This window comes from Halichoerus grypus, chromosome 9 (genome assembly GCF_964656455.1).
Source record: "Halichoerus grypus chromosome 9, mHalGry1.hap1.1, whole genome shotgun sequence".
Lineage (NCBI taxonomy): Eukaryota > Metazoa > Chordata > Mammalia > Carnivora > Phocidae > Halichoerus > Halichoerus grypus.
The window spans coordinates 31,263,592-31,282,255 of NC_135720.1; the positions used below are offsets into that span (position 1 = coordinate 31,263,592).

The 18,664-nt window shown below is 41.3% G+C and overlaps 1 protein-coding gene across 1 annotated transcript; it reads right to left on the reverse strand.

Annotated features, from left to right (window-relative positions):
* Positions 1-3,587: 3,587 nt before the first annotated feature.
* On the reverse strand, positions 3,588-9,749 carry LOC118553739 (trace amine-associated receptor 9-like). The gene is given in 3 exon segments (XM_036120861.2): positions 3,588-3,646; positions 8,971-8,999; positions 9,001-9,749. Coding segments are annotated over 3 exon segments (837 nt in total).
* Positions 9,750-18,664: the final 8,915 nt, after the last annotated feature.

The window sequence follows — 18,664 nt, forward strand, 5'->3', positions numbered from 1 at the left end:
CCTAATATACTGCTTCTTCAGAGAGCCTAAAACTGAAATGGTTTCCTACTCTTAATCCCTTTTGTTTAAATCTAGTCCTTAATGTGTACTTACTGCATTGGGCCTGGCACTTTCAAACTTTTCTTTTAGCTCTGTCCTGTGCAGATCAGGTCCTGGTTCTGTTCAGATTGTATCTCTTCCACATATTGCTCCTTATTCTGAGCTGAAAGTCACTGTCTTCTTTATCCAGCCTCAGCGTCTGACGACTAATAGTGAGACAGAGATGCCCCTTTCCCCTTCCCTCCCATCTCCTTCCACAGGAGAAAATAGACAAACACAACTGATTCTGCTTTATATTTCCTCAAATACTCCTGACCACAAAAAGAATAACTGGTAAGCAAATTAACAAGAAGGTTACTTGTTAAAAACAGAACAGACAAGTGAAAAGATTGATTCTAGAAGGCTAGCTCATAGAAAACCTAGTGAAGCCTGATGGATCCACAGGATAAGAATGTGCAAGGCCCCTAATTCCAGTACTGCTCATCCCTGGGGCCATTGCCAAATTCTGCCTTTCTGTCTTCTGGTGCCCTGCACTGGTATGCTCCCCATCCCCTTTTGTTGACAGAGTCTTAATATGGCGCATTAGATTACTTAGTCCCCCTGCCGTGGGTGACATAAGCTGCCAGTGCTCTACCCACACCCCCTTGCCAGAACTGAGTCAGTTGGCTTGACTTCCAACTGCCACCACCATAATCTTTTCCCCTGAAGCCTTTCTCTTGCCTCTAGAGCCCACTTTACACCCACAAAGTAGGTGGGAGATCTTGAGAATTAATGTTTCTTGGCAGCAGCCCTGAACCAATGATCGACAGGAGTTGGTGTGTAAACTCTCCAGCTTCCTTGCCTTGTAGGGGAAATGACTCTGAGGTGTGTGTTCACACTGGTTGCCAGTCTCTGGTCACTTCTTATAGTAGCACTTTTCCTGGGTGCTTTCTCCTCTCTGTCTTATATTCCACACTTGTGCTGGTATTAACTCCACCCCCTAAACTTCAGCCATTGACATTTTTGTCTTAGTGTCAGCTTCTGGGGCAACTCAAACTAAGTTGCTCTTTTTTTTTTTTTGTCCTGTTGGATTGCCTGTCTCTTAATAATAATTGTGAATAAATAAAATTTCATCCATTAGATTTTATTTTACTTCTCTAACTTCCTTATGAGAAACCAACATGTGAACCAATAATGACAATGCAATGAGTTGATTGCCACAATATACACATATATAGAGTGCAATGGAAAAACACCATGATGAGGCAATGTCTTTTACCCAAGCACCTTTGGGGTATGTTTACCAAGGAAGTAACTTTAAAGATAGGCCCAGTGGGTTGAAGATAGATTTAGGGTAAAAACAGAGAAACTGATATCCAGGCAGAGAGGACAATGTGTGCTAAGGCTTGGAGATGGGGAGGGCAAGGTGTTAGCAGGGATCAGGAGTGTGGAGGGGCTGTGGGACAGGCACTGTGTGGGGAGCAGCATGAGATACGGGAGAAATGGACACAGGGTTAAGATGATTTTGCCAAACGGTATGGATTTGTGCAGAGGTCAGTGTGTGGGAGGGGAGAGGCCATAATACATAATTGTGACGGGCACAAATCTTAGCTACCACTTACTCAGGTGTGCTACAATGCAATTTATTTTTCTGCAATACTCTTTTTAAAATTTTTTTTATTTAAATTCAATTTAATTAACATAGAGTGTATTATTAGTTACAGAGGTAGAATTTAATGATTTATCAGTTGCAGATAACACCCAGTGCTTATTCCATCAAGTGCCCTCCTTAATGCCCATTGCACTGTTACCCCATCCCCCACCTACCTCCCCTCCAGCAACCCTCAGTTTCTTTCCTAGAGTCAAGAGTCTCTTACGATTTGTCTCCCTCTCTGGTTTTGTCTTCTTTTATTTCTTCCTCTTTTCCCCTATGACCCTCTGTTTTGTTTCTTAAATTCCACATATGAGTGAAATCATATGGTGTTTGTCTTTCTCTGATTGACTTATTTCATTTAGCATAATACCCTCTGGTTCCATCCATGTCATTGCAAATGGCAAGATTTCATTCTTTCTGCAATACTCTTAAATCTTGTTTAGAGGCTCACATCCCACCAGGAACAGACATAGATCATGGTAAATTTAGGAATGCTGCTCCTTTTTCCCCAGGGTGGCATCCAAGCTCCAGGGGTCTTGGACTCCACATTAGCATCTGTGGGTGCTCTTGGAGGCCTGTCTATAAGGAATGGGGTTCCCTGCCTCTAAGGAGCAGACTCAGCTGCAACCCCCTCCAAGAAGAGAGGTACCCTCCTTCCAGCCCTGCTGGGAAGTTAAGTCTCTCCTCAAAGCAAGTGCATGGACTGACCACACCCACTGTTGCTGTTTTCATTTTTCCAGAGAGGGCTTAAAGAGTAGAAATAAAACACAAATAAAAGATTGAGAAGTGACTGTTGCTAGCTTCCATAGAACCTGAATACAGCACGTAATTAACCTTAGAGGGGAAGAGTTAGAGAAACTTAGAGATCTGATGCAAAAAAAATTAAAAATACTTAACAACATTAAGATGTCATTTCTAAGATAATTTAATCACTCTAAGATGTGGTCCCTGAAATATACCAATTCAGTACAATTTCATTTCCTTAGGTAAGAAAAAATACAGCAGAGATATATACTCAAAATATATTCTCTTGAAGACTCCTGGGTGGTTCAGTCCGTTAAATGGCTGCCTTCCGCTCAGGTCATGATCCCAGGGTCCCCGGATGGAGCCCCGCATCCTGCACTTGAGCCTGTCCTGGCACAGACATTGCCCTTGCAGTATTAACAGGAATTTAGGGAGTTCAAGAGGGAAATTAAAGATACTGAAAGCTACGTTAAAAAGATTTCAGGTCTGAGAAAAATAGCTACCTTTGATCCTATACAGGAAATAGGAAGTTCTGAAGACATTTTTTGTCCACAATGATATATTTAAAACTTGAAAACAGAAACATGATCTGTCACTTAGGATACGGATATTAAAGATATACTGGAAAAAGAGTAGAACAGATATTAAAGGTGTGACAGGCAAACGATTATTCAGGCAATCATCTACCAAATTCTTCTTGATAATGCTATCTTACCTTCTCTTTAAATTCTCAAAGCTGACTTGATTCCACCCTACCCTTCTTCAGTAGCTTTACCTCCCCGTTTTCTGAAAATATGAAATACACAGTTTAAAGACTGAAAGAATGTAGGGGTTTAGGGCTGTATGATGAAGGCAGGAATCATGGGTGATTCTCATATTTGTAACTTGCCAACAGGATAGATACAGTATATACAAGAAAGACTACATTTGGTAAGGAAAGATGATGGGTTAGGTTTGGATTGGTCAGAGGGACATAAAACTGGAGTTGTTCAGTGGGTGGTTTAGCCTCTAAGTTTTCGGCTCAGGAAAGCAAGGGTGCCAGAGATAATCATTTGGGATTCCTCAGCACACTAGTGTTTTTGAGGCCATAGGAGTAAATGTGACTGCCCGGTGCATGCCTGCTATAATGCCTACCATATATCAGATACTCAGGAAGTAATTGTTGACTGGATTAGAGTGTGTACAGTGAAAATGGAAGGAACTGAAGGTGCACCAACTTTAAGGTTATGCCTGCAAAAGAAAGAGTAGCCAGAAATAACAGATGGAAAAATGGGAAAAAGTGGACCCACTGACCCTATGGGATGAGAAAGGCTTATGAAGAAGGAAATATCAAGAGTGTCAAATGTTGACAATGGGTCAAGTTTAATAAAAGATGAAAATCGTTTGTTGGCATTAACATCATGGACAAGCATGACTCCACCTCTTCTGGTGGAATGGTGAAGACAGAGTCCAAACTGCAGTGGATTGAGAATGAGTGGGAATGGGTAAGGAAGGCAAGTGGGACCATGAGCAGTGACTGACATTTTAATAAGCCAACTGTAAAGAGGAAGAGAGAGACGTGTAGTAGTAGATAGCAGGGGACATGGACTCAGAGAACGTCCATGTTTCTATTCTTGTTTTGTTTTGATTTTATTTATTTTATTCTGAAGTACTTTATAAAGAAATGCTAATGAGAATATGAGACCAAAGGCTGAGCTCTGTTTGGAAAAGTTTTGCTGTCAAGCAGGAAAGCAAGAAAGCACAGATCTAGGCTGTGGGAGAGTCAGCTCAAGGTAGTAGAAATAAGGAATATTTCTCATAGCCAGGGGGCCATGAGCTGCTTTATATCCAGAAAGCAAAGTCTCCAAGTGTTACTGATTAGATGATGATATCTGTGTTCATTCACTAGGTAACCACTGGGCTGACTGGGGGTGTCCACAGACATGCATGGGGTGCCTGCCTCAGGATTATGCCATTCTAGTAGTTTCCTATTGCTGCTGTAACAAATTACCACAAGTTTAGTGGTGTAAAGCAATACGTATATATTATCTTAGAGTTCTAGAGGTTAGAAATTTGAAATAGTTCTCATGGACTACAGTCAAGGTGTTATTGGTGCTGTTTTCCTTCTGGAGGCTCTACAGGAGAATCTGCTTCCTGCCTTTTCCCACTTCCAGAGACCACCTGCATTCCTCGCTTGTAGTCTCTTCCTCCATCCATATAACCAACGAACAGCACAGGATTTTTTTTTTTTTTTAAGATTTTATTTATTTATTTGACAGAGAGAGAGATAGCGAGAGCAGGAACACAAGCAGGGGGAGTGGGAGAGGGAGAAGCAGGCTCCCCGCTGAGCAGGGAGCCCGATGTGGGACTCGATCCCAGGACTCTGGGATCATGACCTGAGCCGAAGGCAGACGCTTAACGACTGAGCCACCCAGGCGCCCGAACAGCACAGGATCTTAAAATCTCTCTCTGACTCTGACATTGACTCTCTCCCTTTCCTCCTTCACTTTTAATGACCCCTGTGATTACACTGGGCCCCCTGGATAATCCAGGATAATCTCTTCATCTCAAAATCCTTAATTTAACCACATCTGCAAAATCCCTTTTTGCCATGGAAGGTAATGTGGTTACATGTCTGGTGATTAGCACCTGGACATCATGGGAGGCGAAGAGAGGGGTCACTATTCTGCCCACCACAGGCATCAAACTACTTCTTCTGCTGAGGTCAAGTGTGAGCCCTGGATGATGGTGCCCACTCCTCCCGCCGCCTCTGTAAGGTGCCTCTCTCTAGGTTGCACACCCACTTGAATCTGTAAACTTGAAGGAAGAGCGGCCATTGTCCAGAAAGAAGCTGGAAAACAACGCCTCTAAATTCTTACCTCTTAAGGCCAAAAACCTTGCTCAAGTGAAAAAAAGAAAGATCAGAAAATATAGGAGTCAGATAAAACAGGTTTTTTTCTCTTCCGCATTTCCTTCCCCAATGAGATAAAGATTTCATGAGAAGGTTCAGCCAAAAAGGCTGAATTAGTTCCTTCATCAACTCTTGTGCTTCAAGTACATGGAGAGGGCAGGCATATAAAAATAGTGGGCTGGGGTGCGGGAAGTTGTAGGAATGTTCATAAAGGAAATCATCTTCTCTGCACTCAAGAAACAGGAAGACCAAATGTGAGCAGGGCTGACAAGGAGAACCTGGTGGTTTCCATGTCTGGAAGCAGTTGTGGAATCCAGGATTTTGACTCCTGTGAAAGGGTCTAGAAATGCTCCATGACACACAGAAGATAGTGCACAGATCACTGCTCGACGTCCGGAGCTGGCATGAGCCTTCTCACTTCACGGCACACAAGCAAGGAAGTTGAAACAAGTGACTTTGCCCCAATTCCACCTAGAACTTTGGTTTTTAGAAAGCTGCTAGCATAGGGAGAAATAAGAACACAAACATAGATTCAGAACCAGGAACTGAGCTGAGCTGCCCAGTGACTGACTGCCTGGATCAGTCACATTTCCAATAAGACAGAAGAGCAGGAACCCAAAGCACTAGACCATGATTGTGTTTGGTGATCTTTAGGGCTGGATGGAGACAACTTCAACATTACCAAGCACTTAAAGTGTGTTTGGGTTAGGAGACAATAAAAGAGAAATAAATATGAAGCTAAACAAACCCACCTGTCTGAAATAAGAAAGCACAACAAAAATCCAAAGCCTGTGACAAAATATGACTCTAAAATACAGCCAATAAAATCAACAACTGAAACATGAAATATTCCGGATGAAGTTAATTTTATAGAACTGTTTGAGAAAGACAAGTGCAGCTTTTGGTGATGTTTCTATTCAAATCTTTTGCTCAAATGCACATGTCTTGACAGATGGTGATTGGGAGCTCTTGGAAGGAAGCTTGGAATCGGTTTCTAACAAGTACCTGCAGGGGATTCAGGTGCTAATAACAGCAGATGACACTCTGGGAAACGTCACTTTCCTTCTCTTGTGTCTCCTATTAGAATATTCAATTCTATGCAAAATGCATAGTAGGCTATAAATAAACATTTAGGGAGTTAGGATCTGGTAGACGATCTGCTTTATTTGCCTTTTCTCTTATTGTGTACTATCTTCTTTCTAAATCACTTCCTAATTCCAGTTCCTGCGACAAATTATGGCCAGAAATTGGTCAATACATAAGTGACAGTTTGCCCCTGTGAAAAGTTCAATCAGCAGTGCTGATTGTTGAGATAAACTCTACTGCCGGCCTCCTCAAACGATGAAGAGAGCAAGCCTTTGAATCACTATGGAATGTGTGGACACTGCCGTAACCAGAGCCTGTTTCCTTCTGGGAATTTATTCACACCTCAGTTGGAGTCTATGCTCCCTAATCTTTTTCACTTCATTATACATGATAACGCATTGCTACAGACTGGATATGTGTGTCCCCTCAAAATTTATGGGTTGAAACCTCATCTCCAATGTGATGCTATTTAGAGGTGGGGCCTTTAGGAGGTGATTATGTTGTGAGGGTGGAGCCCTCATGAATAAGATTGGTGCCCTTATAGAAGAGGTCCCAGAGAGATCCTTTGTCCTTGACTCCATGTGAACACACAGCAAAAAGAGTCGCTTATGAACCCGGAAGTGGGTCCTCACCAGACTTGAATCTGCAGGCACCTTGATCTTGGACTTCCCAACCTCCAGAACAGTGAGCAATAAATTCCTGTGGTTTATAAGACACCCAGCTACTGGTCATTTTAATAGCAGCCTGAGCTGACCAAGACACATATGTACTTCACAAGAGGGTAAACTGAGGTGATTTAGGATGTCAGTATAGCACTTCAACGAAAGGTAATTATTATAACTGAACAAGATGGCCTTAATGTTCCCCTCAACTTCAATAAACTCTAGGCATGCTTCTTCCTGACTCTAAGCCTCTGCCCTCCCTTTTCTTAGAGGATTTGTTTCAGAAAACTTGCAATTTTAAGTTCTTTCTCTGCCTCTTTGAGATATAAATCTTTTTGAAGTCTTCTTGCCGGCTTTATAACCCAGGACTGACTTTTCCAAGTAGCTGAGAGCCATCCCTTTGAAATGCAATCATCAAGGAAAATAGCACACCTATCTCTCAGGTTCTGTGGAAGGGTAGGTACCATATTTGACGGTATGAAACTACTGCCTGTCATGAAAATATGGGAAAGTTTACTTCTCTTCTTCCTTGGAGCGGTGGCCTACCAGAGCAGGTTCTCATGATGATGGCAGGGCTTCCAGAGAGCAAGCAGAAACAAGAAGGCCTTCTTAAGGCCCACGCTTAGAACTGGCATACTGTCACTTCTGCTCTCACTTTGCCTCCTGAGGAGAGAACTTCAAAGTTACACAGCAAGGGGCATGAGGGAGGGGTTTCAAACCTTCCATCAACCACGCAAAATATTAAGGAGTAAGCCTTTCTCGGTGAGACATGGAAGCATAACCAGTGCTGGATGTTGCTCATTGTACTTGCTACCTATAGAAAGGGCAGCATCCTGTCAGACCGCTGGGACAAACATCAGCAGAGAATGAGTGAAGCTGCTTGTGTCGTGAGTCTACTGGCCACCGTGCGGCCATCGGACTGCCCTGAACACTGAACGGATCAGTATCTCCAGGCATGCTTATGACCCATTTGAGCTCGCTGTCATGGGAAACTGGCTGAGAAGCTCTGCTTTATATAGCAGTCTGATGGCCCGTCAGATATGAAACAACATTTATAGTAAGTCTTACTTTGGTTTCCAACAAAAATATGTTGTCTATCTTGATATGATTTATTATCACTTTCAAAACAATATCCTTATTATTTACTGTGTCTTCGTGCAAACCCAGAGAGACATTGCTCAGATTCCCCTTAAAAGAATCTGGACCATCTGAGCATCTTACAAAAGATGACATTGATTCATTACCTTGGTGGTATTTACACTGATCTGGCAGGAGGAGCAAGGAGTACCTAGCACTCTACATACCTAGTACCTAGCCTTGGTAAGATACATGTTTCCTAGAAGTTTGGAGATGAGCCCTATGAAGAGTCAGGGACCCTCTACTTCATTAAAGCAGTCAGGAATGTCTCATCCCAAGTACAAGACAACTGACTATATCTTGTATCTTCTATGGCAAAAAAGGAAGCACAATACCTGGTAGACCTCTTCGGGATCCAAAAACAATGTATTCCACACTTAGGAATACTGCTCTTGTCCATACACTGAATAACAAAGAAGTCTGCTAGCTTTGTACGGGGCTTGGAGTACAGGTCTGGGCTGCAGTGTAACTGCCATGCAATTTAGTGACCTGGTGGTGCTAGAGGTCTTAATAATGGGAAAAAAATGCAGTTTAGATTTTATGGAAGGCTTCCGTGGGAGAAATATAATGCAGTCCTCTGGACTTCTGAAGCAAGACCATGCTATTTACAGTGGAGGATAAAACACCTTTTGAAAGATGGTTCTCTGAGCCCAAATAGTGATTGAACACTTGACGATGTGATATCAAGGGATCATGTGTCTCTAACTGCCAATGATTATGTAGGTCCTCTTGGTTGGATCTTCAGTCATAAAGTTGGGTGAGTCCAGCAAATTCGATACCCAGTGTTTTCGCAGCTTTTCTCTCTCTTTGCTACGTGTTCCCGGTAACTCTCTGAAGAGGACCGAGCTTGGCTGGCTGAACTTTCTATCTCCCTAGCCTGATGTCTGGCTACCAAAAAGATCTTACCGTATATAAACACCATGGCGACAGTGGGTATAAAGAATAGAAGGAGACAAAGTAGAACCCAATTTTGATTCCGTGGCACCGGACAGCCTCCTACACAGGTGAGAGCAACTACTAAGTCCTTGATTCCTTCCTCATTGGCCCCAGTGTAAAAGATGCAAAAACTATATGTGACGGAAAAGAACCAAGAGAGAACAATGCAGATGCTTGACACCGAGACAGTAAACTTGGTGGGATAGGTCAGAGGATCAGTAACAGCAATGTATCCATCAATAGAGATACAGTACAAATGAAATAAAGAAGCAAAACAGAAGGAAGTATCGAAACATGTATGAAATTTACAGTAACTCTGTCCGAAGTACCAGCCGCTCTCCACAGACCTCACTGCGCTGAAGGGCATGACGGCCACTCCCACCAAGAAGTCCGTGCAGGCCAGGGATGCGATCAGAAAGTTTGTAGGTGTGTGCAGCTGCTGGAAATGAAGGATTGAAATCACCACCAAGAGGTTACCGAATACAGTCAGCACAGCTCCAAAGCCAAACACTGCATAGAGAATCACGCGGGGGCCCAGCGAGTAGGGAGTTTTGACACAGGATCCATTCACATTCTCAAAGCAGAGCTCCACCGCTGCAGGAGGGGAGAGACTGCTCACCATTGCCCTCTTGTTGGAGTTATTGCAAAATTGTCAAATTCCCCATGTCAGCAATTTAAAACAAGGAGATGTGAATTTCAAAAGCCTCTGGGAGGGGAAAAAAAGAAACCCCTCCAGTTAAAATGAAAACTAGTAACTTTCCCACCATTTTTTTTTTTTTTTTGCATATTAACTATAACCTCTTGATCTTTCTAAAAAGTATCCCCCAATTTTTAATATATCTAGAATGGGAACTTGTTGCAGAAAGTCATTAAAATTATAGTCAAATTTTGTACAACATAAATAACTGGCAATGCATTTCGTCCAATGATATATACACACATAAGATATTAGATTAATAGTAGATTAATGTATATTAGAATGTAATTGGCTCATCACTAGACAATCCATTTTTGTGTTACTTTACCTTTGGATATCTCACCTGTAATCACCTGAGTTGAAAAATAATTGGGCTACCAAAGGTTGAGTTATATTTATGAAGTTATCTCCCCTGAGTGGCTACTTCAGCAGTAATGACAAACTGTTCTTCATTTTTTCAAGAAGGAAAAAATAAATTGCATCCCCTTCAAATTATGACCTCAAAATCCCTTGAGAATAGCATGTGAAGACCGAAGAAAGATTTACTCATAGTAGCTTGCCAAAGTTATTTGGGTAATACCGTTCTTCTATTGCTTATATTTTCAGAGTTTTGGGTGTTTCCCCCCACCCTTTTTTATTTACTCATGGTTTGGACAGCTTGAGACTTGGAGAACTCTCTTACAAAGTGATGCTAATATAATTTGTGTGTAAGTATTTTCCAGGCTAATGGCCAATTTCAGGTGTCTAAAATCAATAAGATTGATTAAAATAAGCAAAAACTCCCCTAGGTCCTCACCTCCCCATTCCTAAAAAATAGTATAGTTTTAAACCTAGCACAGAGAAGTAGGTACCCTCTGGGTACACTGGAGGGGTATTTCTAGACTGATCATGAAAGGAATGGATTCATGCTAAATCACCCAAAGTTCAAATAGGGAAAAAATTTGTTTCTCTAGGTATTTGAGGGTTATTCTTCTTATCCTGAGACACACAATCTTTTTTTTTCTTCCATTTTTTTAAACTTAAATTCAATTAATTAACATAGTATTATTGGTTTCAGAGGTAGAGGACAGTGATTCATCAGTCTTATATAACACCCAGTGCTCATTACATCAGGTGCCCTCCTTAGTGTCTATCACCCAGTTTCCCCATCCCCTTGCCTCCTTCCCCTCTAGCAACCCTCAGCTTGTTTCCTATGATTAAGAGTCTCTTATGGTTTGTCTCCCTCTCTGATTTCATCTTGTTTTATTTTTTTCCGCTCTTCCCCTATGATCCTCTGTTTTGTTTCTTAAATTCATCATACGAGTGAGATCATATAATTGTCTTTCTCTGATTGACCTATTTTGCTCAGCATAATACCCTCTACTTCCATCGATGTCATTACAAATGGCAAGATTTCATTTTTGTGATGGCTGAGTAGTTTTCCATTGTAGATATATACCACATCTTCTTTATCCATTCATCTGTCAATGGACATCCAGGCTCTTTCCGTAGTTTGGCTATTGTGGACATTGCTGCTATAAACATTGGGGTGCACGTGCTGAGATGCACAATCTTAAAACAGTTTGCAGATCTCACCAAACAATAGTTGAATAATTAATGTTTACTTTATTTAACCATGAAAAAGTATAATCTTACATCTAATCTTAATCTCAATCTTTGAACTAAAGACTAGAGTACTTAGATTGTCATTTATCCTATACCATAGGTCTGACCTTTGTTGAAAGTGCAGAATCCTAGAAAAGCTATATGCATACACCTAGGTGTAGATACTCCCTAGGTAGTAGATTTCACTAGTCTGTACATTTTAAATGTTTGTGTGGGGGTAAGTGTGTGTGTGTGTGATGGATGTGTATACACCCATGGTATTTTCAGGATTTGCTATTCCGTGAATTTTAAATCAAATCATTTTTACTCTTATTTCCCAGTTTCATGCTTTACTTAGGCCATCACTGGTTTGATGGCATAAATCTATGTCTCGTGTTTACTCTTGGGATCCCTCACATGGGTGCATCCATGCGCTCACAGGTCAGTCTACCCAATAAAATCACCATTTAATAAACCCCGTATTTTCTTCTTCTGCCTCAGCTCTCCTGATAAAGTCTGCCACATCTCCTATTTTATTCCCAGTCTGACTTAAAGAACTTCACCCCTGCCACCATAGATGGTGCCCTGCCTGGAAGTCTCAGTGTCTATGTAAAGGATACTGTCTCCCCAACCTGGCGAACTCCTCACTTCATTGGTGCCCAAGTAATGCTGCTATTGCACAAAAAAACCTGAGCCCTTCCTCTGATCTTCATACTCGGGCTCCAGAATAGCAGACTCCAGTCTTACAGAAGGTCTTAAAACGTGTCCTTCCCTAGAAGCAAAGACACTTGAGAAGTAATGAGCACTCCTAAGACCCACATCTTGGTGTTTAATACTTTTCGCCAGTAAAATGAACTAGAGCTTCTCCAAGAAATGTTTCATCCAAGCAATGGGACAAGAAAAGCACAGGAAGAAACTGGAATATATTTTTATATCAGAAACTAAGAGTTCTTTTTAAATGTTGACATTTTACAAGGACACTGTTGCTAACTTGAACAGACTCCCACTAGCCAAAAACTGGGATAATTTGAGTGCCAAAAATAATGAGAGAGAATAAAAGGTTATATAATGGAGGGGGGAAATCCATGAGGCCATACTAATGATAGAAGATAGATAGATAGATAGATAGATAGATAGATAGATAGATAGATAGGTGATAGATAAAGGAGGGCTCTTCCTTACAGTAGAATACCAAGCACAACTGATATTATATATGGGGAAAGTGTTAAAGCTGGAACATCATAGTTTTGGAAGCATCACATTAATATTGATTAAAGCAAGAATTATCAATTGATGCTAAATCATACAACAGGAGAGGGGAATTTTGATGAGAGTCAGGTATTTATATGGTATAAAATGCCATCTCCTAGAGATTGCTTATTAGCTGCAAAAGAAAAATATAGTAGCTATCCAGTGGAGAAATCAAGCCTTGACTGCGTATCAAATTAACATCATCTGTGGTTATCAAATTAACCATCAATTAACATGGCTACATATGCTTCTGGAGGGATGCCCTGAGTAGCACACAATAAAATGTGTATAGTATTACAGCCAAGAATGCATAACCGGAATCTAATGAAGAAATTTCAGACAAACCCAAGCTGAGAAACATTCTATTTTTAAAAGGTGGAAAGGGGGAAGGTTATATTCTTCAAAAATATTTTTGTAATAGAAGACTGAAGAACCTTTCCAGAATAAAGGAGACAGAAGGGCAAGACAATCAAAAGAAATATGTGATCTTTGAATGGAATATATTACTGGGCCAGTTGACAAAATTGGAATATGAATGGTAGATGGTAAAAGTATTGAGTCAGTATTAAATTACTGAAATATTAGGGCTAAAGGGCCGTGACGTATACAACTTACTCTCAGATGGTTCAGAAAAAAAAATTACACGCACGCATTGATAAAGTTGGAGAAAAGAACAAATGTCAAAGCAAATAGAGCAGAAGTTTAATAGGTGAACCCAGGTAAACAGTACCTAAGTGTGGTTCGTACAACTTTGCACAGCTTTTCTGTGGGTTTAAAATGATTTCCAAATAAAAACTTACTTTTGCAAAAAGCAATTTTGAAAATTTCGACCTTTAGTATCTTCATTTTTATTTTATTTATTTTTTATTTTTTTAAAGATTTTATTTATTTATTTGAGAGAGAGAGAATGAGCACAGGAAAGGGGTAGAAGGAGAGGGAGAAGCAGACTCCCCGCTGAGCAGGGAGCCCCACTGGGGGCTTGATACCATGGCCCCGGGATCATGACCTGAGCTGAAGGCAGACACTTAACCAACTGAGCCACCCAGGTGTCCTTCATGCTGGGCTCCTGAGGCAACCAGGCATAAAAGGAGGGTAGGGTATTTGCTGCTGCAGCAATCAGCCTCGGCTGTGCTGGGCAGTGAGCACAGTAGAGGATATGGCTGGAACCCTTGAACCAGTGGCAAATGTTAAAGGAATAACTTAGTCCAATAAAGATAGGATTTCTAAAGCCTCCATTTTCTCAGAAATGAAGCACCGCCACTGAGTAGAGAAACCTAACAAGCTAAGATCCTGGCTGAAGGCAAAGGAAGATGGAATCGGTGGTGGGAAAGAAAGAAAAAACAAATGTCCACCACATCCCCGTGACCAATTGTAGAAAAAGGGACTGTTTCACTTAACCTAATTTACCCAGCTTCTCAGTTTTAAAATGTGTATTGTATAATTACTTTTTTCATTTCTTTTATCTCCCTCTATTTCACTACTTAAAATAAGGTGTATTAGTGGTGTTTAACTTTATCATTTAGTCTGAATGTTATTGACTATTGAGAGAGGATTGTATGTCATCCAGAAATCGTGAACTTGGAGCTGGGAGCAATAATTGAGAGGATTGAGTTGCCACTTGGGTAAGAGGTGAATGTGTGTTGGGTTATATAAGGAATATTACGAGAAGAGAAAAAGAAGCACTTTGAAATCTAAGTATGGGGAAAAGAGACTGTTGATTGTAGAGGTCATGTATTAATCTGAATGCTCAGTATTCAAATACTCTTCCTATTGTGAAGATACCAAGCAAGGGAAATCAAAACCCGTGTCAAAACCCTCTCCCTACACCACCAGCTGAAGTGTGAACGCACGTATCCACTCAGAACTCGGGTGGCCAGAATCTTCACAGCAGCTGTGGCGGAGTCCGGAGAGTGGTGGTACTGTTGTCCTGGGTTCAATGTGGCAGAGGTCAGCTGAGAATGAAAGTTCCTGTGGTGGAATCTTCCTTTGCTTCCTCTCTGAACCTGGTTCTCCTGCCTTCCTGGAGATGTGGGCATCTACCCTAAACCTTTCTAATGAGCCAAATTTCTGCATGAACCATTTAGAAATGGATTCAATGTTATGAGTGAAAAAGAATGAGAATTCCAGGGTGATTCCTTGCTTGGGGGGCTACATAACCCAGTGGAGGACATAGTTTGGGTAGGAGGTGGGGCAGGGAGAGGATTTTCAGGTGGGACTTGTTGAAGCTGAGATGCCTATGGACAGTCAAACTGGGAACTGTCCAGTGGACAAATGGATAGATCCGTGTAGAAGCAAAAGACTAGAAAGTGTTTTGGAGGACTGTCATACTATTCAATCACTGAGAGAACTAACAGTGCTAAGGGAATGATCATTTATTACGAATCGACTATGTGTCAGGCATCTCCGAAGTGTCGCTATAACACAATAAAATTCCAAGTCTGTGAATGACTTTACTATTCCATGTTATGGCCTGAATAAAATTTTCCAAGATGCTGGATTTATTTTATGGAGCATAGAACATATTAGGTATAATAATGGTTCCGAAATTTCCATTATTAGACTCTTTCTTGACCAAAATCTTACTGATACAATATTTCACATTGCATAGTTCAAATAATATTATAGGGTTTTTTTCCAACAATTTAATCTCCCTTTCTTGACTTATCAGTGTCAAACATACCTTCAGTTGGGATAGTTTCTTTGATTTTAAGAAGAAGCTGTTTTCTAAACACTATTTTCTTGGTTTTGAGAGAACTTAATTTATAATCTAGAAATCATATACTTAACAATAATATCATATCATGTCATATCATATCATATCATATCATATATAATATATCATGCTTGAAAATAAGATCCCCAAAATAATAAGTAAAAGTATGAAGGGGAGGGGGCATATTAACTCATTATCTCTTGGCATGTCTTTCTTACTGAACTATTTCAAAGGTAATGTCGCCATTCTGTTTTATGACTGTATTTTTATGATTCTGTATTTTTACCCATACTCTGCTGCCCCTTAGTGGTCACTCTGAACAATACTGGGCTGACCAAACAAAAGCTAAGTAGGTAAATGCCCAGAAGGGAAGTGTCTATTTAAAAATGAGCTCCTTCTCCCCACAAAATTAGCCCCCTTCCCCCAAAAATAAACCCCACACCAAACACTTTGAAAGCATGTCAGTTAGGTGGCTGTCTACTCTCTCCCTTCCAAGCCACCCCTCCATAGAAACAGAAAATTTTTTCGAACTTTGGTCTTCATTAAAATCACCTGAGGTTCTTAAGAACTCCAGGCTCTACACCCAGAAGTTCTCATCTCTAGTGCTGAAGTAAAACCTGAAATATGCTTTTTTTAACCAAGCATCCCATTTGATTCTGTCATTCTTCTACAGGCTCCTTTTTGAGAAACACTGCTCCAGGGGAGTTAGCACAGTTATCAAGGACAGAGCTCTAAACTTAGGTCAGAAAATTCAGGTCTGGGACACCTGGGTGGCTCAGTCAGTTAAGTTTCTGCCTTTGGCTCAGGTCATCACCCCAGGTCCTGGCATCAAGTTCCGCATCCAGCTCCTTGCTCAGCAGGGTGCCTGCTTCTCCCTCTGCCTGCCGCTCCCCCTGCTTCTGCTCTCTCTCCTCTCTCTGGCAAATAAATAAATAAATAATCTTAAAAAAAAAGAAAAAGAAACAAAGAAAATACAGTTCTGTTCATTCCACTCACACTTGCTGAGCACCTTCTAGTGCCAGTTATCTATGCTAAGTCCTAAGAATGCAGCTAAAAGCCACAATCCCTAGCCTGAACAAGTTCATAGTCTAGTTTGGGAGAGGCCAAGTAAACAGTGCTCTGAGATAAGAACTCTGGAAAGAGGGAAGAGGAGTACTCTGAGAGACGAGGAGGGGGTGGACCGGAGCACCCTATGGAGAGCCTGGTTGATGGCATTTACCAGGCGGAGAGTCTGAATTGAGTTAGTAAGGACAAGTGGCACTTCAGTTTCCCATTTCTGTGACCCTGCACACCTCTCCAGCCTCTCTGAGCTTCAGTTGGTCACTTGCATAAGAAAAGGACAGGTTATATAAAAGGACAGGTTATATATATCCACGGATTTGTAACTGTGTGGCTGTTTCTGGTGCTTTTCACTTTTTATTGACAGCGAGCTTAACAGTTTACAGTGTTTGCAGTGTTTGTGATGGGTAAGATAAAGGACCCCAAGATGCCCTTCACTGACTCCCCACAGATCCCCCCAATGTTTTATGGTTCCATTTATACATAGGATCCAGACGCCTTATGAAGAGCAGCTTCCTCTTCTTCCAACTAACACAGCTAAGATCCTCCCTGCTCACTGAATTTCCATAATAACTTCACAATAATCTACCAAACAGAAAGCTGTAACGCATTTTTGTTTAGCCTTTTCATTGATCACGGAACTTCAGTTAAACCCAAGAAATGTTCCAACGGAAAATAGGATGAGACAGTGTGAGATGAAAGGAAATGGGATGAGCAGAGATAGAGTGAAGGGGTAAGGATAAGAAGACAAAGGAAAGGATGGTCATTCTCCCTCCTTCACAGCCCAGGACTGCAACCACCTCCTCTCGAGGTCCCTCCTAAAGCATGGTGTTTTTTCTTGCCCACAACTCCGGCAAGAATGGGAACTAACGCTCGCTAAGCACGAACCCTGTGTGAGGCACTCTCATACAAGCAGCTTTATGTTGTTCACTTATTTAATCAGCACAACTCTAGGAGGTAATATTATCTTTTCTACCTGGCATGGGAAAACTGAAATAGAGGCTTTGAGTAACTTCCCCGAATCCACAGAGTGGCAGTGGCAGAACTAGGATTTGAAGGAAACTGTGTCTTTGATTTCTACTCTTTCTGTAAGCTATCTGAAGTCAAAGGCTTCTCAGTGCCCTTTTATCAGAGAGAGGGAACACAAGCAGGGGGAGCGGCAGGCAGAGGGAGAGGGAGAAGCAGGCTCCCCACTGAGCAGGGAGCCCGATGCGGGGCTCGACCCCAGGACCCTGGGACCATGACCTGAACCGAAGGCAGACACTTAATCATCTGAACCACCCAGGCGTCCCACATTTACACTTTTTTTTTTTTTTTTAAGATTTTATTTATTTGCGAGAGAGAGAATGAGAGACAGAGAGCATGAGAGGGAGAAGGGTCAGAGGGAGAAGCAGACTCCCTACTGAGCAGGGAGCCCGATGCGGGACTCGATCCCGGGACTCCAGGATCATGACCTGAGCCGAAGGCAGTCGCTTAACCAACTGAGCCACCCAGGCGCCCCCCACATTTACACTTTTTTAAAGTAATCTTCAATAATCGTTCATTCTGATCCTTAACGCCATATTTTTTTTAATTGAGGTATAACTGACATTAAGTTGGTATTAATTCTAGGCATACAACATAACGGTGATGAGAACCTTTAACATGTACTTTCTTAGCAACCTTCAAATATACAATACAGCACTATTAACTATAGTCACCATGCTTCCCTAGACTTATTTATTTTATATCTAGAAGTGTGTAACTTTTGACCTCCTTCACCCATTTTGCCCACCTCCTACCCCCTGCCTCTGGCAACCATCAATCTGTTCTCTGTATCTACAAGTTTATTTTTAATTCTACATATAAGCGACATTGTACAGTTTTTGCCTTTCTCTATATGATTTATTTCATTTAGCATACTGCCCTCAAGTTCCATCCATGTTCCAAATGGCAGAATTTCCTTCTTTTAATGGTAAAATAATATTCCATTGTATATATACCACAATTTTTTATGCATTCATCTGTCAGTGAACACTTAGGTCCTTTCCATGTCTTGGCTATTGAAAATATGCTGCAATGAACACAGGGGTGCAGATATCTTTTCAAGCTAGCAATTTTGCTTCCATCAGATAAATATCCACAAGTAGAATCACTGGATGACATGGTGATTTTGTTTAATTTTTTGAGGAACCTCCGTACTATTTTCCGTAGTAGCTGCCCAATTTACATTCCCACCAACAGTGCATGAAGG